The 22,475-nt window shown below is 36.1% G+C and overlaps 1 protein-coding gene across 4 annotated transcripts in view; it reads left to right on the top strand.

The window, feature by feature from the left end:
- Positions 1 to 22,475, top strand: part of PTPRZ1 (protein tyrosine phosphatase receptor type Z1) — a 165,480-nt gene that overhangs the window by 129,710 nt on the left and 13,295 nt on the right. For 2 of the 4 annotated variants that reach the window (XM_019750066.3, XM_019750064.3), the window contains exons 13-22: positions 556 to 700; positions 8,741 to 8,832; positions 11,571 to 11,656; positions 14,225 to 14,245; positions 14,415 to 14,511; positions 16,709 to 16,791; positions 18,119 to 18,253; positions 18,792 to 18,926; positions 19,951 to 20,114; positions 21,749 to 21,884. In XM_019750066.3, the coding sequence (XP_019605625.3) occupies positions 556 to 700; positions 8,741 to 8,832; positions 11,571 to 11,656; positions 14,225 to 14,245; positions 14,415 to 14,511; positions 16,709 to 16,791; positions 18,119 to 18,253; positions 18,792 to 18,926; positions 19,951 to 20,114; positions 21,749 to 21,884 (1,094 nt within the window). The remainder of the gene's footprint in view (positions 1 to 555; positions 701 to 8,740; positions 8,833 to 11,570; positions 11,657 to 14,224; positions 14,246 to 14,414; positions 14,512 to 16,708; positions 16,792 to 18,118; positions 18,254 to 18,791; positions 18,927 to 19,950; positions 20,115 to 21,748; positions 21,885 to 22,475) is intronic. The other 2 variants (XM_019750067.3, XM_019750065.3) reach the window with 1 other exon arrangement.

Raw genomic sequence — 22,475 nt, 5'->3', positions numbered from 1 at the left:
TATTAATACCATTTTAAAAGCAACCTACATTAAATTTTAAATAGATTGCTAAATTACCTTAATGTAAGTAGGGTTATTTATTGTAAGATTCTCTCTTCATGAAACTATTAACTCGTCCTAATTATTTACCTAATTGCAGGATTCAAAATAATTCCGTTAAAATTAATTTTGGAAAATCAAAATTATATATGGTGAATCAGTAAGTAGTAATGTTTTCCCTGATCATTTTATTTAACATCTAGGTAGTTTTCTTATTTTAATACTTCCATTTTCACAATCTTTTCAAGGTAGTATTATAGTCACTTCCTGCCATGGCACCCCTACCTGGGTGCCAATCTCTGTTAGGATATTATGTTCTCAATCTCCGATAGCCTGCCTTACTTTATAAACTTTATTTTATTTTAATTGACTTCTAATCATAGACATTCTTTGCATTATAGAGTCAAAATTTTAAAGGTAAGCAACAGCAATGAAGGTTGCAATTATTCAGTTGAAAAATGGTATTACTTTTCTTTTAGTTTAAATATCAACTCTCTCCATTTTCTCCAACTACAGAGGCCAGTAATAGTAGCCATGAATCTCGCGTTGGTCTAGCTGAGGGGTTGGAATCCGAGAAGAAGGCAGTTATACCCCTTGTGATCGTGTCAGCCCTGACTTTTATCTGTCTAGTGATTCTTGTGGGTATTCTCATCTACTGGAGGTAAGCTGAGTGTTTGTTTTGGAAATGTATTTCATAAAGCTCAGATTTTGCCACTTTTTTCAGCTGAAATGTTTTCAAAGCACATGCAAAATTTATTTTACGTGAGAGTTACCAGTAATTTATTCAGGTAACTATGAAGAAGGTGAGTTTTTGAATCCTGAGATGTAATAATAAAAAAATTTGATTGTTCTTCATACTTCAATCAAATAATTAAAAGTAAAATGGAGGACCTTTGGTTTCAGTTAATATAATACAGTATTTTGACAATCACACTTTCATATTAATCTAATTAACATTCAAACATTATCATAGCATTTAACATAAATCTAAGCTTTTCAGCTTAAATGCTCCAGCTGTTATAACTTCAAAGGTTATTATTTAGAAAAACATAATTTTTTACTAAGAGTAGATTTTGTAGAAGATGCATATCAACTGCATCTAATAAAAATGATCAATCATATACAAAGTAAAAAATCAAGCAATTAAAATATTAATATAATTAGAAAATGAAGTTAATGACTATATTAAGATGCATGGGATTTTAACATTTATTATAATTTGCCTTGAGGGTAAAATTTAGCTTCACTCTCATTAATAACCTACTAAAACCTTTAAAGGGCAAGAAAAATTGCATTTATCATAAGCTTCCTATCATATAGCAAGACGAACACATGGCAAATGCGTAAGTTTCCTAGGGGTACAATGTAAGTCAGTACTAGTGTTATAACTGCTGAAAACAAGGCCTTTATGATGCTATACGGAATCATATCTGTAAACTAAGAAAGGGCATAGGTTAGTACTTTATAGTTTTATGTTTTTTTTTCCATTTTACCAAGTTTATTGGGGTGATATTGGTTAATAAAATTATATGTTTCAAGTGTACAATTCTATAATACATCATCTGTATATTGCATTGTGTGCTCACCACCCAAAGTCAAATCTCCTTCTGTCACCATATATTTGACTCCCTTTATGCTTTTCTCTCCACCCCCACCTCCCTTTCCCTCTGGGAACCACCATAGTATTGTCTTTGTCTATGAGTTTTTGTTGTTTACTTGTCTTGTTCGTTTGTTGTTTGCAGTTTTATGTCCCACATATGAGTGAAATCATATGGTTCTGGACATTTTCCATTTGTCTTATTTCACTTAGCGTGATATTCTCAAGATCCATCCGTGTTGTCAAAATTGGCAGCATTTCACCTTTTCTTATGGCTGAGTAACGTACCCTTGTGTATATGTAAAACATCTTTATCTACTCATCTGTTGAGGGACACTTTGGTTGTTTACCTGTCTTGGCCACAATGAGTCGTACTGCAATTAACATACACTTTTGTTTTAAAAGAGAATTTTGTTCAGAAGATCTAAAATTAATTTCTTTATTGCTTAGCAACATCTTTTTATAAGTTCCTATCACACTCTTTATGTGTTATCCCAAAATACATTCTCTCATTTTATTCAGAAATATTCAGTGTGTTTATTGACTGTTTCCCATGTGCCTAATACTGTGATAACTACTATGGGAAAATATTAAAAAATGAATGAATGAATGACAGTCACGTCTGTCAAGAAATTTATCTGTATTGAGGAGAAATAATTTCCCATGAAAAATATATAAAATATTATTAAAAGCATATGCATAGCAGCCGGAATCTCTAAAGCTGAAGGTGGTCAGAGAACAGGGATCTCAATAGGCCAGACTGGACAGAGTAAATGTAAAATGTAGGGGCTTGAGCTGGATAGACTTCAGAAAGTGGAGAGAAAAGGAGAAGGGCATTCCAGGCAGGACACAGCAAGAAGGAGCACCAGGAAGCAGGAGTGAGCTGAGTGTGTCTGAGACAGTGAGGCCTGGAGCAGGTCGTTGCATGGGATTGGTCATGGGTTGGCTAAGATAGACTGTTTCCATGGCCAACTGTACTTCAAGCTGACTTCCTTTACTGAACACGGTAAACTGTAGGCAAGGGAGCACAAATTATGCTTTTGTTATCTTACATGGGTTAGGAGTCTATTTTGTTTATACCATGATGCAAGGAAAGCTGCTTTCTTCACTAATTTCTATAATTGCCAATGACTCTTTTTACAGAAGATTCTATGATCAGTAGAGTATGGTGAACACTGTACGTAATCCATAAAGATTTACTCAACAACAATTCATATTGCTTTTCTCCCTACTCCCTCCTGGCCTTGTTAGCCCAACTTCTTACCAATGTTTATATCATGTTTATTTAGATTACTGGTCTATATCTAACCTGATTTTTCCTGCCAAACCAGTTTTTGAAATTAATGGGAGTTGGGACTAAACAAATTTAAAATAAGATGGAAAGTGGGACCAAATTCTGCTTCATAGTAAATAGTGTTAGAATAAAGTTCCAATAAAGATGTCAGATGGGTTATAGTTATAATATTGAAGTAATAATGAGTCTCTTAATCTATTACTTAATGTTTTAAGTTTATTTTCTACAAATTTGAAAATGAGTCTTGTTAAATATGATTTGATATTTCATGGAAAATTAAAATCTGGAGTGATTTTTATCTTCTATTAGTAATGGGTCATCCCGTATGTATTATATAGAGAAAAAAGATAAAATTACAAGTTGAAAAATATACACTTGACTTTCACCAAAAGATATTTCTCTTTTCCTCACAAATAACAATTTATGTACTTTGAATACAGAGTGCATTAGTTTTAAAATGAGTACCCTGATAGTTATATATACATATATATATACACACACACACATATATATATATATATATACACATATATATATATATATACACACACATATATATACACATACATATATATACACACACATATATACATATATGTATGTGTATATATATATATATACACACATATAATATCTATCAAATGTTCTGATAAGATTTATCACTTTTACCCTCTTCAAAATTTAACGTATCTGTTCTCTCACATCCATTTGAAATTAAATCACTTCAAAATGTAAATTTTTATATCAGTAATACAGTAATACAATAGGGGTACAATTTGCTAAATTACAAAAAAAGCAAAACAACAAAAAACAACAACAACAACAAAAATGTCAGTGTTAGTGCATTCTTCAAGGTTTGTATGAATTATCCAAATTCCAGTGTAGATGCATTTGTAAATGATATGATTTCACTAGCCAATATGGAAGCCTTTTAGACCTTCTGGGAAACTACAGCCTGTGGGAAGGCTGAAAAATCAAATGGCATACCAACAAGAGTCCTAACGGCAACACGGTCCTATAAGTTTTTCCATGTTTATATATTTAAATTTTTTCTAACCTATGTTTTAGGAGAAAAGATAACCTCAAAGTGGTGTAACAAATCCTCTCTCTTATCTAACTTACCTAACTCAAGGTGGTCTCCTGTGTGTTGTGTAAACCTTGAGAGACAGCATGTAGCAGGAAGACAGAGCAAATTAGAGGTGATGAAACCTGGATCCCTTTCCCAGTACACTGTGGCATTTGCTGTGTGGCCATAGGCATGGCACTGACCCACCTAGGAATTAGTTTCTCTTTTTACCATTTGGGGGGAATGTTCCCTAGATCATCTTTCAGATTTCAGTCAGACCTTCTTCAGGGTTTCTGTGATGAATGCAACATGATGAATATTGTTTCATATTTGTCTAAGGGTCTAAAAAATGGAATAATAATTACCCATTTCTAGCTTTCAATTCTAAATACTGTGAGGAAAAGGTGTAAATTAAATAATCAGATTAACATTGATTGATAGGACCTATGTCTACAAGTTTAAAACAGTCATCACTTTTTTCACCATGGCTGAGTGATAATTAGCAGGAGACACAGTTATCAACACTTGGCACATAGATGTGAAGACATTCACTGCTTATACAGAACAGATGGACTATAGATACTGAATCATGTCATACATTAAATAATATGCCTTGAAATTGTTTTCCAGATGTTTTAAGGTATAATTTACATGAGCCAAGTTGTAAGTTCCTAAGATGTAAAATTATTTCAATAAGGAAGATTTTCACAAGATTCTTTTTAAAGAAGACAAAGGGTGAATTTTTGAGAGCTTTTTTAATAGTCAGAATCTAAAAACTCCAAAGGTATACTCAACAAAACAGCACTCCATCAAAAGCAGTACAGAAAACAACTTTCCACAGGCACATTGTTTTGGCGAGGGGAGTGGGAAGAAAAGCATTACAAATTATCTCTTGGTCTTAAATTTAAGTTTGTGGACCATTGAGGGGAGCTACCAACCCAGGAGGAAGGCCTCCCGGTACCATGCTGCCTTTCAAGCAGAATTTCACCTCTAGGTAACTTCTGTAACTTATCTCCAAGCAATGTACAGATGCCTTTCATCCAGAATTTATCCTGTGCTCTTTTAACGTTTTCCATTTATAAGCTTTTGTTATGATTCATAAGGTTCTTTTGTTACTGGTTAATGCGGGTAACGTTATTGGACCACTTATTTTTTAAAACCAACAAATGTTTGATTACATAGCTGAAAAGAGTAGAGCTACTATATACCCAGATACTACAATGAATGTTAGCAACATGTTAAAGCTCAATACCAACATAAATTTACCTTTTCTGTTCTGTGAGATACTACCGTGTTTCCCTGAAAAGAAGACCTACCCAGGAAAATAAGCCTTAGATATCCCCTGAACTTAAGCCCTAATGCATCTTTTGGAGCAAAAATTAATATAAGACCTGGTTTTATTTTCAGGGAAACATGGTACCTTGTCCCCATTCTCTCCAACATATCCTCTGTCTGTCAATCCATCCATCCATCCATCCATCCATCCATCCATCCATCCATCCATCCATCCAGCTATCTCTCCATTTATCCATCTTTCCCTCAGTATATATCCCACCTCTTCCTCCCAAATGTATCGAGATTTTAAGTTATCCCATTAGGTGGTAAGCGAGTCTAGGATGCAGCTGAATAATTTACGGTTGGTGAGATATACTTGCTCCTGGAAATCCATCTACTCATTCATTATTTGACACCTATTGTACTCCTGGCACTGCGTTAAAAGTTGGGTCTACATAAATCAAAAGACATGGATCTATCTTTTTTAAAAAATGTAATGAGGATATAGGAAGAAAACAAATATGTTCCAAAATAATTCCCAAAATAATTCCTAACCACCAGTTAATAAAAATATTTAAAATAATAGAGAATAATATCCAGGAAGTAAAGGTCATCCTTGGATTAGTTAAGCATATTTTTCAAAGCAATCGCTACAAGGTGAGTGTGAATAGAAGTCTGTGTTGGGTGTAGTGGAAGCAAAGAAAGTGGAATGCTAGAGTCTGCATAGGAAACGAGAGGCTGTTTCACAGGGAAGGTATCACTGAGCTATTTTTAAGGAGGATAGAGTTTTCCTGACATATCAGTGAGTGAGGCATTTGGATCAGAAGGAGAACCATGTTTAAAGCAGGGAGGAGAAATACTGAGTTGGGACAGAACAAAGCATGTTCCGTGATCTACAACTTGCTAGTATGACTGGAATATAAACATCAGAAAGGGTGAGGACCATAGGTAGGTAGAGTGTACGTATCGAAAGATCTTGGATACCACAATCTAAAAATCTGTAAAATACAGAACTAGAGCCAAAGTCTCAAAATAATAGGGAGATAGATTTTTGGCTTGATACAAGAAAGATTTCAACAGTTGGAGGCATAATAGTGGATTGGGAAGACCTTCTCTCTGGTACCATTTGGAAGTAACTTAGAAGGGAATTAATTTTGAGCAGGTATAAGAAAGAAATATCTAGTAACTAGAAGTGACTCATAAAGAAGTGAGCTACGTGTCAGTGAAGGTATTCAAACTGGACCTTTTTATGTCAAAAATGTTGTTGACAGGATTATTACATTAGTTGTGATAATGTACTATTGTCCCTGAAGGCATTTTATAACTTTAAGATTCATTGAAAAATAAACAGAATCCGTTTTACTGGCTTGTGTATCCATATTTTAGAGGAATCAAAGATATTTTAATTCTGTGATCTTAAAAGCAAGTGGTGTTTTTAAAACATCAACCCAGTGTTTCCATATCAGTGTGTCAGAACGTGCTCCATCTGTGGTTGCACAGATAGGCCAGATTTCCCTGTAGTTTCTGCTCCTGCTTTCGGTTATGCTTGAATGTAGACTTTCAATAGGACAGTTTCCTTCTCGTGAGACCTGGAACCCTCATGCCTCCACTCCTCGCAGTCTGCCACACTCGCTCCTCTTTCCGGGTTAAGAACCTAGCTCAGGTTCCCTTTGTCAATTTGCCATCTCCTTCTTGCACCACCCGTTCTCTTTTGAAGACATTGTGATGTCCTCTCAGTTACCTGTGTTCTCACAGGTTTGCTTATCAAAGGCTTGTCCCATCAGAGCACAGGGCTAGTTTTTGCTATGCGTGTCATTGCTTTTGGATTTTCTTCTTGTGAAATGAAGGTTATATGTTATATAATTTTATAGTACTCATACTTATTGCAGTGAATTCATTGAACACGTATTTTGGGGGTACCTACAACGTGCCAGACACTGTCCTTAGCAGTGGACTAACACTACCGTGATTCAAAGTCCTTTCCCTTTGTGGAGCTTACATGCTGATGAAGTAGGATCAGTTAAAAACACGTCAGACAAATAAACAAATATATCAATACAGTGTTTCTTACGTTGATAAGTGCCACAAAGCAAACAAAAGGCGAAGAACAGTGACTTGGTGGGCTGGGTGGTACTTGCAGCTGGTCTGGTCAGAGAAAAACTCTCAGAGGAAGTAACACTTGAGCCAATGCAAAAATGACGGGAGGGAGGGAGGTGGCCAGAGGGAAAGAGCAAAGCCTTGAGATGGTGCTGATGGGGCCTCTTCAAGGGAGAAAGAGACCAGTGCGGACTAGAGCCTAGTGGGTGAGGGAAGGGCTTGCAGGTGATGGCACTGCTGAAGTAGGCAGGGGACTAGGTCACAGAGATCAGTCTCTCCTGAAATAATTGAATATCTTTCTAATTCCAGTGGGAAGCCATTGAAGAATTTAATGCAGGGAACTTATTACTGAAAATATATCACAATGTAGGTGTGTCACATAAGAACAAATGTTATGTTAAAGTTCATTAGGATTGTATCTTGTAGCCTGAAGCTTTTAAATGAAAAATGATATTGGCATTTTTGCTCAAACAGGTATTTCTCTTATATTTCAACTTAACCACTCATGAATAATACTTCAAATAAATTAAATGACCCACATCAAAGAGTGTCATTAGCAGTTTTAATTATCTAATTTTTTTAATTAGGGATGGTTTGCATTAGTTTATAGCAGCAGTTGGTTCTTTGCTCTTCTCAGCAGTTTATAGTGTGCTCTTACCAGATGCTACTCTTATTATCTGAATGAAAATAGATTCAGGTGACATTGTGGGTCATCATTGTCGTTAATTCCAAATATATTTATTCTCAAAACCCTCATCAACAAGGCTAGGATCTGTTGGAAAGAAAATCACCCCTGTTTTTGATTATATGCTCGTTATTTCCTCACTTTGTTCTGTCATTACTGCATTATACTTACAGTATAAAGCTGCCTTCTTTTTTCATCAACATGTTACCACTGTGGAATTTCATTTCTACATAATCATAGCTTGCTGCCTTTTGCTAGCCCCTGAATATTCTCAGAAGCACCTGGTCACTCAAATATTGAGTGAAAATATCTTTGGACACACTTTCTTTTCCACTCTGGTCCTGTCCAAGATGGCAGGACACACTGGTATATAGCAACAGTGAAAGAGAAACTAGGGCGTTGAGGTGTCTTGTCTCCTCAGAGTACTGCTTGGTACGAGCCACTTCAGATGCCGTCTCTGCTTTCAGCATGTCTGCTGTCTGCTCACTCTTCTGCATCTGGTACAGGTGAAACTGAGATAAATTTGGAGGCCATAAATTTCTTTAGTGCCTTGTGTTTCATAAAATAGATATCGATTTCCACTTACGTTTCAATTCTGGAGATTTCTGTCATGATGTTCAAGTAGCTCAGAAGTTGTCTTATTATCTGTGGCAGCCAGTAGTATAAATTGCTTTCTTTCCTTTCCAGGAAATGCTTCCAGACTGCACACTTTTATTTAGAAGACAGTACTTCCCCTCGAGTGATATCCACACCTCCAACACCTGTCTTTCCAATTTCAGGTAATAGCTTAAAGTGTGACCATGAGTAGCCGGTAGATGTTTATGGAGAAGCACAGTGTTGGAAGGTTTGTCCTCATTGGAATACGTAACAAATGGCTTAAATATAGATTAGTAAATATTTGTGTTGCCCCAAATATTTATTCCATCACATATCAGGCACCCAGGTTTATATCTTGTTCTCATAAATTTTGAACATTCTTAACCATACAGATGATGTGACAAAATAATTTATAATTGTTCAGATGTAATATGTTACAGAACATAAATATTGTAACAACAAAATATTAGTTAAGAATAATGCTAACTTTCGGTCATTTCAGTTACTTTAATGGAAACCTAAACAGCAAAGCAGACTAAATCAATGCAGTAGAGTAGACAGGACAAGATAACAAAAATGAGGATAAAGCTTAGTTTCTTCCTGATCCTGTGAGTTTACATGAGAAAAGTTCTCTTCACTGCATTAGAAAAAAAAAAAAAAAAAAACATAAAATGGTTAGGGTAGAAAAATTCGTGAGTCCAAAGAGTGCATGGTTGCCTGAAATACTTCAAATCAAAATGTCAGACAGTTTAATACCTGGGAAAACATTAAGTATTTTTTTTTTAGCAGTACTTACCTGGTTACAATATGTAACAATTAGCCGGTGTCATTTTGATTAAGACACCCATTGAGCCTATAGTTCACACTATAACTAAATTCATAGACACTTAATTAACATTGTATAACGTTTCGGAATGAAAGGGGTAACAAAAAAAAGAATTGTCTAGAAATGTGTGGTCTATGGAAGAAACACTGGAAGTCAGAGGATGAGACAAGGATAGAGAGAGTCACCAATCAGGGAAACAAAAGGAAAAATTCATCTACGTGGCCATTTTACAGAAACCTCTTTTTAAAATTGCCTGGTACTACATAAGTTATTGCTAAAGGCCCGAGTTCTACTGGATGTTATTTTCTGGGATCTCATGATTTTAAAAACAGAAGAAAGAGAGAGAGAGAGAGAGAGAGAGAGAGAGAGAGAGAGAGAGAGAGAGAGAGAGAGAGAGGCATTTTCTTTGTAATTTTCAGTAGACGTAGGAATTAGAAATATTTGGCTCTTTTTTTTTTCTCTTTCATCAACTCTGTGTCTTTAACAACTACTGTTTTATTTCTGTTTTTCTAGTTTATATTAAAATTCTGTGTGTTTATTTTAGTACAGCACAATTTCTCATCCACATATTTAGAATTTGGAGACTGGCAGTTCTCAGGTATCTGTTGCCTTTTGATTCCCTTCACTTTCAAACATACCTCTTCTGCATACCCCAGGAGCATGGGGTGCAAATTAACCATCATGTTATCCAAAGTCCAACATAGTTTATTATTAACAGCAAATCAAATAAAGGACCTTGTCCGTGAAACCCAAAATCCAAAATCCCTATTCTAAGTTTCAGAACAGTTATCAAGGTCATTTTCTCCTGATCACCTAAACATGCACATTTTCATGTAAAATCAGAAAATAAAAAGATATGTTCATCTCACTTACTTGCAGACCAATTCATAAAAGAAATTACCAAAATAACACAACTGTAAATAAAAAGTAGTCAGTTTGCTTGTGAAAGAGGTTACCTGAACAGGAGAATATCAGTGGGTTTGAAGGACTTTTGCTAGAAGAGCCAATGATTTAGATGTGACAAATCATTTCTGTTTTCTTATCTAATTATAAAACCTTCCAGGCAAGATCCTTCTGTAGGTGTGAAGGTGGAATTACATCTTTGTCTAGTGTTTCTTAAGTTTAACTGACTAACTCAATTTTAGTATTCAGGTACACTCATCTAAGAGACAGAACAGATGGATTCTAATTTTTTTTTTTAATCAACAAATTCTTGGTAACTGAAGCTTAAAAGTATTAAATGGCCTAGATGTTGAACATCTGTTGATGTAAATAACTGTTTCTAGTGAAATGTGTTTGATGTTTCCTTGTCAGAGAAATCACTTGTGAAATTGCATACTGTGAACTAGTAATATGTTTAATCTAAGACAGTCTTTCCAGGAAAAAAAAAAAAAAATAGAGCCAGTTGAAATCATTTGGCCCCTTCACTATTAATTAACAGATCCAGTGACTTTGTTTACATAGCATATTTTCAAGTTAGAATTTTTGAAATATCACAGATTAAAAGTCCCAAAGGTTTCTGACATTATTTTTAATGAATAGTCTGCATATAAATGTTCTTTATTATTTAAAAAGTGAAGGAAAAAAATGTTTTCAAATGTAAAAATCTGACTAGTTAACTGTAAGCCTTTAAACTATACAATTTTATAAAACTGAAATTGCACTCTATATTACGTTTAGGCCATGGTAAAATTGAAAGTATATTATGTCTACATTTTCCTCCAGAATTTACATGCAACTCCCACTCATGTTCAAGAAAGTTACCCATAAAGAGATACAGTTTATTAATAAGAAGAGAGGGTTTGGTGGTATTTATAATTTAACATTGAAAATTAATTCTTTTTTTCTTTAGAGTATGAGCAGAAAAGAGAGTCCTGATCAAAACAATTCTAAAATGCAGGTTATGATTGATAATAAATATAGAGAAAATTGGTAATTGTTGCTTAATGTTTCATTGACTGCTGTGATTCAGTTGGGATTATAAATGCACTTGAAGTTTTTTTAGAAGAAGGTACTTTATAAATCTTTATAAATGAGAGGCACATCCATTTAATTTGAATTATCCTTTCTAACTTAAATTTTTTATTCACTTAGATGATGTTGGAGCAATTCCAATAAAGCACTTTCCGAAGCATGTTGCAGACTTACATGCAAGCAGTGGCTTTAGTGAAGAATTTGAGGTATGATTTTAATGTGTATTTTAAGTGATATGGAAAATAGCAAATTTAAGAGATTCAGCAGTAGACTGTTTCTTGACCTAATGTCATTGAAACCATTTTCACTTTTAGCAAGAATGTTAGTTCCATAGTCACTATGTGTTTGGGAGAAATATTATGTTTATCATATAATTTAGGAAATTGGTTTTCCATTTTAAAAGCCATGTTGTACTAGAAGAAAAATTAAAAACATTGTTAATACTCATCCATAAAATATAGAACTCCAGCATTCTTTTATTTTTTAATTAAAATTTATTGTGGTGACAGTGGTTAGTAAAATTACATAGGTTTCAATTATCTGAATTAGTAACACTGATTCCTTTTAATTTCTAAATTATATAAGTTACACTAAACCACTAAATTTCATGATTTTCAGCCAGAATACATACAAACTCTTAATTGTAAGCATTACATCAGTTTGAATGCACTTATTGGTACAAGTATAATAAATATTATACAAGGTAAAATCCCATCTTCTCAAGAAAATAATATATTTCTAAAAAACATTTAAACTTTACAATCAGTGAAAATTTTTCTGCTAGTACCCCTTAACATCCTCTTAGATAGAAGGGACAGGGAGATTTATTGCAAATTTATCGTGGCCCACTGAACTACCCATTTAGCAGATTTTTCAAAACAGGGTTCCATAAGCTCCGAGTGAACAATAACGACCACAAACAATATGTTACATTATTGACCGCTCCCTAATATGCCCGTCACTGTACTAAGTGATTCTGTATTTAACCTTCACCCAACTCTGCAAATTGTTTTTATTTCTATCCCTGTGACTGATTAAATCAACTTTCACAGAAGTTAATTAACAACGAATCAATAGCAGAGCTGGGATTCAAACATAGGTTTGTAATTTTAAAATTCATGTCCTTTCCGTGCCAGCAAATTGGGGGTCTTCAGGCCCCCTCTGGCCCCTCCCCTGTAAGAATCATCACTTTACTTTTCTGTCTCCCCCTAAACTCCCATTCTGAGCTCTGATCCTGAGCAGAGGGTGCACTCTTTCCATTGACCCAGCACCCTCATCCCGGGAGTTACATTAACCAAGGTGTATATTGGTTATATATAAAAAATGCCATAGATTAGAAAGCTTTAAGAAACCAAAACAATCAAAAATGAAATATGCTAGAGTTTTACTAAATTTAAGAAAAAAGCCAATTCATTTCATCTTAAAAGAAATCTAAGTGTCAGCTACATTGAATAAAAAAAACAGTGTGAGAGAATGACAAAGTAAACTGAAATAATATAAAGAATTGCATACTTAAAACATCAAATTATTTTTTCTTACTATAATAGAGGTTCGTTCCTGGGGGGTGCGATGTTAAACTCATAAAAACTATCAGGTTCAGATCAAACAAAATAATAATTGAAAGAGGGATACTATATCGAGGATAGGCTAGTCTTCCAGATGTTAAAAACCATAAAGAAAAAAATAGACAATTTATAATAAAAGTTGCTGATAGCATATGCGCAAAGGCCAATTTATAGTTTTTAACTATAAAATCATTTTGAATATTATTAAGCCGTTTGTAACAATTAAATTAATAAAATAACCTCAGAAAGTGTTTTCTTAATTCCATTGCTTTTAACCCAGTTTGATTCAAGAAAACTTTTCATTAACTTAACAATTAGCCTAATAACTAATAATGCTGGGCCTTTTAAGGGCTTCATATATTAAATTGTTTTTAAATCTAGAATCAGAATGACTTGCTGTAAAGAGGCCTCAAAAGCTTATTTGGAGAGAGGCTGGGCAGTTTGCCGATGAATCATTTTCATATTTGGGTTATATACTTCCTCAAAAATTATAAGGCTTTCATGTTATGCTTTTAATATTAACTAATTGTAAATTCCATACTAACATGTTTAGATAGAAAGCATCTCTAAAAAGAATTTTATTAATTTTAAAAGATAATTGCCAGAAGTAATTTTTCTGTACCCACTGGTTTAAATTAAAAAGAGGTCTACTAATTAAATATGTAGAAAGCAATGCTATCTAAATTTTTGTTGTCAAAATGACCCAAAAAAAAAGTTTTCAGAAATTTTTAATATTTTGACAGCTCTAAATCTGTTACAAACCACCTAATAGAATGCTGTTTATTCTTTAAAATCACTCAAAATAAACAAAAAATGTATCACTAATTAAGAGTTTCAAATAGTGCCAGAGTGGGCAAATAGTATTATATTTGGATAATAGCAAATCTGACTAACATGACAAAATGTGTCATCAAATAGATGGTGGTTCTCATCTCCGTTTGTTTTTTTAAATCCATCATATTTTTATACCACTGTCCCTTTTTAAAATGTCACTTTTTTCCTTTTACATAATTTGAAAGTTCCAAATTGTTAGAATTTTTGATTTGCATGCAACTGTTTGAAACATTGTTTTGTTACTATTTGACAAATGTATTTATTGCATGATCATAGTTTTCCATTGTAAACCTAATATGAACACTTTTTTTTCTCATTTGTCGTGTGCTGTGGAATTTGATTTCTTTACTTTTTTGGCATTCATTCCCTCATTAGACACTGAAAGAGTTTTACCAGGTAAGGCATTATTTCACTGCATTTTCTTTTAGCCAAGAAATAGTTGTAACATGTAAAAAATATACATATTTTTGGATAGACTGTTTTGTTTTGTCTTCTTCGTGATATTTTAAGGCACTTTGTTTGAAAGAATATGTGTTAAAATGTTATACGTGCAATTTCTTTACAGGAAGTGCAGAGCTGTACTGTTGATTTAGGTATTACAGCAGACAGCTCCAATCACCCAGACAACAAACACAAGAACCGATACATAAACATTGTTGCCTGTAAGTACATCCTTAACTCAGCTCTGACTTTGGTAGCATCGTCATTTAAACAATATCTGGAAGTCTTCTGAGAGCGGACGTTAGTGTAACTGTTTCAGGACCTTTTTTTCCGGGAATAAGACTTGTGTTAGACAACACATAGCATTCTGTCACTCCAATTTCAATACATTCTGTAGTTAATGACATCTGTTGTTTTTAAATTAAAACAAACTTCAATTTTAATCCAGTCCTGTCTCAGGTCCCATGGACTGTAAATTTGTTCTTATGGTTTCTGTCATTATTTATATTCCATGGTCCTAGTGGCACTTTAGATCTACCTACTTTTATGTGAATTTATTCACCAAGTGATATTTTCTTTAGACTTTATTTTTTCCTTCTGACAATTTCCTCCCTCTTTTGACATTCTCCCTGGGTTTTATAAAGGGTTAGAGTCCTTCTTTCCCTTTGTTTTCTTAGCTGTTCTCTCTCTTTTTCTTCTTAATGAGCAGCTATCTGGCTCTTTGCTGTAATGCAAGTTTACCTATTTCTTCCTATGAAATTACCATCTTTCTTCCTTCTTTTTGTAATTGAAGCATAATTGACATACAACATTCTATTAGTTTCAGGTGTACAACATAGCAATTCAACATTTGTATGCAGTACCTCTTATTTACATCTCTTCCCTTTTATTTTCTTTTATATTCCCTCCCCTCCATCTCTTGAAATCCGTCTTCATTCCCCCTGCCCGAAACTTCTCCTTATATCCTTCCTTACATATTCACTGAGCTTCTATTATCACATTTTTCTAAATAGTTGCATAGTTGCTGCCTTCCTTGCCACAGTGCTTACACTAACTTTCTTTTTAGCAGACGGTTCTGCTTCCTGTTTGTCTTCCCCAATGGAAGCCGCTATCTCAGCTGCACATAAAAACTCAGCTGCTTCTTGGAGAGGGTGAAATTTTTAAACTATTCCCTCTACAAGCTAAATAAAATGCCCACCAGCTAACTAAGAAGAGGATGGAGATTAACATTTATTGAACACCTGCTGTATGCCTGGCACTGTAAAGACATTATTTTGTTTAATCTCCAAAACAACTTGGCAAGATAGGTCATAACAGTCCTATTTTAGAAATGAAGAAAAACAACCCAGGAAATTTACCCAGTAACATCCATCAAAATGTATTAGAACCATAATAAAAAAGTATGTCAGCCTGGCCCAAACCCATCGTTCCATTGCCGCACGTCTATTTCTGCACCTTCCTAAGCCGCTATTGTCTCAGAGGTATTATTATCCCAGAATATCTCTTTAACTTGTCATGGTTTCGCCTGTATTCACTTCCTCGTCCTTGAAAAGAATAAATGGGCTGCTCTGTGAAACTACCACGTTTCCTCCCAGTAACACTTTGCTTTCTTTTTATGTAGTTCCTGCAAGTAAATAGAGTTTCTCTGTAGAACTGAAGTCAATCCCCAACCCCTCATTTCACCATGGTTTAATTGCCACAGTACACACTGTGTAAATTACCATCGTTCTCATCCCGTTACAGACGGTGCAGGATCCACGTCCTCTGTTCTTGGACAAACACTCACTCTCCTGCCTCCCTTTTCAGTAGTTTCTCTGTGAGGTTCTTCCCTTGAAAGAGCCACCTGCTGTAACCATTCACAGAAACTTCCTCATGCCTTCTGCTTTCTCTTCTACGTTCTCTTCCTCCATCAGTCTCCTCTCCAGAGCATAATGCTGCCATCCATCCTTTGCTTTCTAAGACCCCATCACTGCCTCTTCCCTTCAGCAGCTCTCCACTTTCACAGCCCCAGCACCCACCTTTAGAGACCCATCTAAGATGCCAAGTTCAGGTTTCAGTAGGAAAACATTTAGTATCATCCCAAACTAACACAATTTCTTCCTTCATGTTCCACTACTACTTTGCACCTCTCTCTCGCCTCCTGAGTATTCCTGTCTGTGTGTATGTCTAGTCTCACCTTCTACTAGAAAACTTCTTGAAGGCAGAAGCTCTTGTTTCTTTTTATCTTTATCTTTGTCGTCGCTGTAGCCCCAAAAAGCCTACTAAAGTAAATTATATTTGCATTGATGTTAATTGTACTTGATAAATTACGATGTAAATTTTATTTTATTTTTTTAATTAAAAAAAATGACTAAATAAATGACCTTTATTCCGCAAAGTAGTCTGTACTCTAATGAATTTTTTTTTATATTATTACAGATGATCATAGTAGGGTTAAGCTTGCACAACTTGCTGAAAAAGACGGCAAACTGACGGATTACATCAATGCCAATTATGTTGACGTAAGCATGTTTTGATGGAAATATTTGTGGAAATCACATTAGACTATGAATTGATTATACCACTGTGCTGTGCATATACTAGTACTTCATTTATGTTGTACGGTAGATAATAAAAAAGGCACATCAGCGGTGAGCGATCCTGTGATTGAAGGATTTCAGATTGAATTACAGTCTAGCTATTGTATTTGGTGTATCTTCTACATGAGAAAGGGATTCAGGCTGGGAGTGTATGTTCAAGGTGGAATGTGTATGTTCAGATGGGTTTGGAACTCCTTACATGTGAAGGCCAGGACCTGTGCTTAGTTTGAATGTCCCGGAACTCCTTAGCACAACATCGTGTCGATAGCAGCTGATCAATAAATCCTGACTGAAAACTGTCCAAAGTGGTACCAGCTAAAAGTGATCGCTAAACCAGTTATCTGCCTTGATAATCCTGGGCATCCCTCAGGAACCCAGCTTTGTGGGACTTACTGGGGCTCCCAAGGGCTGCAGACCACTCACTAACTTACTGATTTTTCACTGTGGTCGACTGAATGTCGGAGGAACGCTGTCATTTTCCGATACTGACCTCTCAGTCTAGCTGTCTTAAGGCTTACGCTGTGTGCAACACGGAGTTCAAAGAAGTTAGTTCCAAATATAAGTAAACAGTGGGTTAAAGGCATCCGCTTCATGCTTCCAGAGCAGGCCATTTTTATGTCCTATCAAACATGGGCTTTGGAGTCAGAACTGATTTGGCCTCCAGCTCTGCCCCTGGCTAGCTGGGGGAGTTTGGAAAGCCACTTAATGCCTCTGAGCATCCGTTTCCTCATCTCCAAATCAGGGATGATGCTTTCATTTTGCATATAGGTTAAGGATGAGGGTTAATGCGTATAAAGCATCTTGGCCAATAGTGGGGGCTCAGTGAAGCATAGCTATTAAAGGTTAGCATTGCTCAGTTCCAGCAGAGAGAGGGTCAGGAGACAACCCCAGAGGTTTCCTAACTGATGCAGACAGCGGAGCCCCAGTGCCTGACACATTTCAGAGCTGCACAACGAAGGACCAGATAGTAAGCATGGTACACAGACTTCGTAAATGTACTTGAAGTAGAGGTGCAGAGGATTGTGGTGGTGTCAAACAAAGACAACTCTTTTTCTTCCACAAAAAAAATATAGTTAAAGAAGAGTTGCTGTATTCGTTAGTACTGTCACATTCCTCCAGCTTTGCAAGTTTAGTTTTATACTTTTCTCCTACAGAAAAAAATGTGCTGACCTTAAACACTTAAGTCTTATACGGTTACAAATAGCATGCAGATCAGTGAGTAAGAAATATTTGTCCTTCATTTCTTCAGGGTTACAACAGACCAAAAGCTTACATTGCTGCCCAAGGCCCACTGAAATCCACGGCCGAAGATTTCTGGAGAATGATATGGGAGCATAATGTGGAAGTAATTGTCATGATAACAAACCTCGTGGAGAAAGGACGGGTATGTCATCCCCACCATAGTGATTAGAGGTGCTTTAAATGACTTTTAATAGAGTCAGCGTTCGGAAGCAGCAAAAGTTATGAGAGCCAGTCAGGATTCCTTTCTGTATTGTATGATAGTGAAGGAAAACAGTTAACATTATAGGTCACAGAGTTTCCCTGTAAATCATGTTGTCTGCTATTTAAATGCATTCTTCATACTGTGAGAAAAAGTAAATGGGACACACCAAAAAACATTGCAGAGTGAAACCAATTTTAATCCAGAAAAGCTGTATTCCCGTGCTGACTCAATCCATCGGACCACACTTTCCTCATCTGAAAGGGGGATGTTTGAACCAGATCATTTTAAGTTCCCTTCAGTTCTATTATTCTGTCCCTGTTCTCCTCTACAGCTCATCTGCAGTCACGTAAAAAAAGGACATATTTAGAACAGTGAGAGATCCATTCCTGTCACAGTCTCAGGCCTGCACAGATTTCGGTGACACCTCTTACCTTGCTCATTCGGAATATGGAAACAGCATCTTCTTTCTCTTTTGCAGAGAAAATGTGATCAGTACTGGCCTGCCGAGGGTAGTGAAGAGTATGGGAACTTTCTGGTCACTCAGAAGAGTGTTCAGATGCTTGCCTATTATACTGTGAGGAATTTTACTCTAAGAAACACAAAGATAAAAAAGGTGAGCTCACAAGTGACGGACATCAACGACTGAGTAACACATCTGGTTGTTTTCTTTGTTTCAAGTGAATAGGTGCTATAACCAAGACAGGGTAAAAAAATAAAAGATAGATAATTAACGGCATGAAGAGTCCTTATCACAGCCACACTTCAATCCCAAAGGTTTCTCTTGAGTCTTTAAATTTAAATGCTAGCCATTTCTTTGAAGCTAAGATAGATTGGTCATGGTGCTGATGGTTGCAATGGATGTGAGTCACAAACGAAAATCTCTGCCCCCTGTGATAACTGCACATTCTACTGAAAAGAGTAGAGACTGACAAAAGGGGGTAAAAAAACAAAAACCTTGATGTATTAATCAGGATTCTCCAGAGAAATAGAACTAAGAGCTCATGTGCGTGGATGGATGGGTAGATAGATGAGAGAGAGAGAGAGAGAGAGAGAGAGAGAGAGAGAGAGAGAGAGAGAGAGAGAGAGAGAGAGAGAACTATCATTGATTTTAAGAAATTGCACGAGTGATTGTGGACCCTACAAATCAGAAATCTGTGAAGCAGGCAGCAGCCTGGATATTCAGGTCAGAGTTAATATTGCCATCTTATGTTCAAATTCATTAGGGCAGCTGGCTGGAATTTCAGGCAGGTTTTCTATTTTGCAGTTTTGAGAAGTCCTTTTATTCCAGAATCCTCATTCGTTGTTCTTAAGGCCGTCAATGTAGCGGTCGGGGCCCACTCGCACGATGGAGCATCATATGCTTGACTCAAGGCTGACTGATGTGTCAATCACATCTAATAAATATCTTGACAGCAACATCTGGTATGATTGGTGTTTGACCAAACAACACACCACCGTAGCCTAGCCAAGTTGACACATAAAATGAACCCTCACAAGTGGCAATGTATTTTTTATTTTTATTTTTATTTTTTTGCTTCTTTATGGACTACCATCACGCTATGAAGGCCGAGTCGATGTTTCAGAACCCCGTGTGTGTTTGTGTATATTCCTGTTGTTAGCTATCTGGTCTCTTTCAGGGCTCCCAGAAGGGCAGACCCAGTGGGCGCGTGATCACGCAGTACCACTACACGCAGTGGCCCGACATGGGCGTGCCGGAGTACTCGCTGCCGGTGCTGGCCTTCGTGAGAAAGGCGGCCCACGCCAAGCGCCATGCCGTGGGGCCTGTGGTTGTCCACTGCAGGTGAGTCTCAGAGCTGGGTTTCTAAACCCACAGAATTGTTTATGCTCCGACAGAGTGAACCAGTGGAGCAAAGGTTTTACCAAAGTGGGAATGATTTCATGGAGTGGTTTCATGAGGGGGATGAAATTACACGCCCATTTTTGAAAGGATCGATCACTACGCAATGAGTGTGCTGGTTTCAGAATTTGATGACTGAATATTCAAAGTACCACATGGTTCTATGACATTCAGTATTTTATTTGATTGTTGAATTGAATTTCAACTTATTAACTATGTGGGGCAGGTGGAACAATGTTTCGTTGTTGAACTAACATTTATTACAACACAATGCTGTGGGATAAACATGCTTGAGATGTAACTCCTGTTCCTAGGACTAAACAGTCTATTGCAGAGTTACTGCGCCAGGTTTACATTAAAGAAACCAAAGCACACAGAGTGTGAGAATTTGACTTTTAAGTTGTTTCGAGATGGTTTGAGATCAAAACCCCTTTCTCATTTTCCTGAGTTTTTCCTAATATATCATATTGAACGTGTTATCAATTCATCATTTCCCAATATTTTAACTCCCAAGACTGGGTTGATGATAAGAAAGAATGATATAGCAAAGAAAGAAGAAATAATATGGTAGAGGTTTAATTGAATATTTTTTCAGTTAAAAGAAAAACAGTTGACGTTTACTGAGTTGCTAACTCTATGCCAGGCTTTATGACCACAAAAATCAAGTTCATTTCTACGTGCAGAATTTCGTCAAAGCAGTGTCTGTGTTTTTAGAGAAGCAAATATTTACCTTTGATAGACAGCTCATCTGACATATTCTAATTACCTATCTCATGAGTTATCCTCAAGGTTTGAGAGACCTATCTAGAGTTATTTTTCATCTGTTAGCCTGAAGACAAGCTGAGGGAAACAGGAAGATGCAAGGAAAATAGCTCTGAAGGTCAGGAATTGTTTCTCAGCAAATGGAGAAGGACCCGGGTATTGTGCAGAGCAGGTGCTAATTTTCCACTCTAGTACTGTCTACTTGTTGGAGCGTCTGAAAAGAATCTCTGTCTATGAATTCTGTCTCTCCGGTAGAGTCTTTGAAGAAGTCGACAGATAATGGCCCTTTAGAAATCACTGCAGTTACGCTTTATTCCTCACAATCTCACTGAAATGATATTTTTAGCAGCAAATCTTATCAAATTCTTTTTCCCGTTAATGTGGAAACCTTTACAAACATGTCTACCCGGCAATACAGACCCAGGGACCTTTTCTTTGCAGAGTTTGGTGAAGCTGATGCTTTCATTTTTCTCACCCTAACTATCTATTTGCTGAGCTCTGATGCATTATGATAGTTTCATTGTACGATATAAAATGAATAATAAATATAATTATTGAAAATAAAGAAGTCTCCAACCCAAATAGTCGGCTTGTTTTGCAGTTTGACCTGTAGTAAAAAATAAAAGAAACTTTTTGTTACCTGAGCATTATGCTTAACAACTAAACTGCTTCCAGCTTTGGATCACTAATTAATTATATGGCTCATTTCCTTTTGGAAGGAAATTGTTTTAATTTACAAGACAGTTACTAGTGACCTATCTTCAGGCTATTTTATGCTTGACATTGAAATAGTTTCTTCCTTGTGTTCTCTTTAGTGCTGGAGTTGGAAGAACTGGCACATATATTGTACTAGACAGTATGTTGCAGCAAATTCAACACGAAGGAACTGTCAACATTTTTGGCTTCTTAAAACACATCCGTTCACAAAGAAATTATTTGGTACAAACTGAGGTATGAGAAAAGGGATCATTTTATTTATCTATGGATTGGAAATGTCACTAAAATGCTGAAGCTGGGTGGGACAGAGTTTGTGTTAGCAGGTGTATTAGTCTGCTGGGGCTGCCATAATAAAGGACTACAAACCAGGTGAATTAAAACATCAGAAATGTGTGGTCTCATAGTTCTGGAGGACAGAAGTCCAAAATCAATGTGTTGGTTGGGCTCTGCTCCCTCTGCAGGGAAGGATCCTTTTTTGTCTCCTCAAGCTTCTGGTAGCCCCTTGAGCTCCTTGGGTGTAACAGCATAATTTCAGTCTCTGCCTCCATCTTCAAATAGCTGTCTTCCCTCTGTGTCTATGTGTGTCCAGATTTCCCTCTTCTTATGACACTAGTCACTACCTCATTCTAACTACTTACCTCTGCAATGACCCTATTTACATAGAAGGCCACCTTCTAAGGTACTTGGGGTTAGGGCTTCAACATATCTTTTGGGGAGACACCATTCAACCCATAAAACCAGGTAATTGCGTGTAACTTATAGACAGGCCAGCTAAGTTTCGTATTTTGTGACCAAATAAGGAATATGTTTAAAATAACAATGGTG

This window comes from Rhinolophus sinicus, chromosome 8 (genome assembly GCF_057876585.1).
Source record: "Rhinolophus sinicus isolate RSI-liver-muscle chromosome 8, RSI-T2T, whole genome shotgun sequence".
NCBI classification, from domain to species: domain Eukaryota; kingdom Metazoa; phylum Chordata; class Mammalia; order Chiroptera; family Rhinolophidae; genus Rhinolophus; species Rhinolophus sinicus.
The sequence above is the reverse complement of the archived record's forward strand: the minus strand, read 5'-3'. Positions and strand labels throughout refer to the sequence as shown.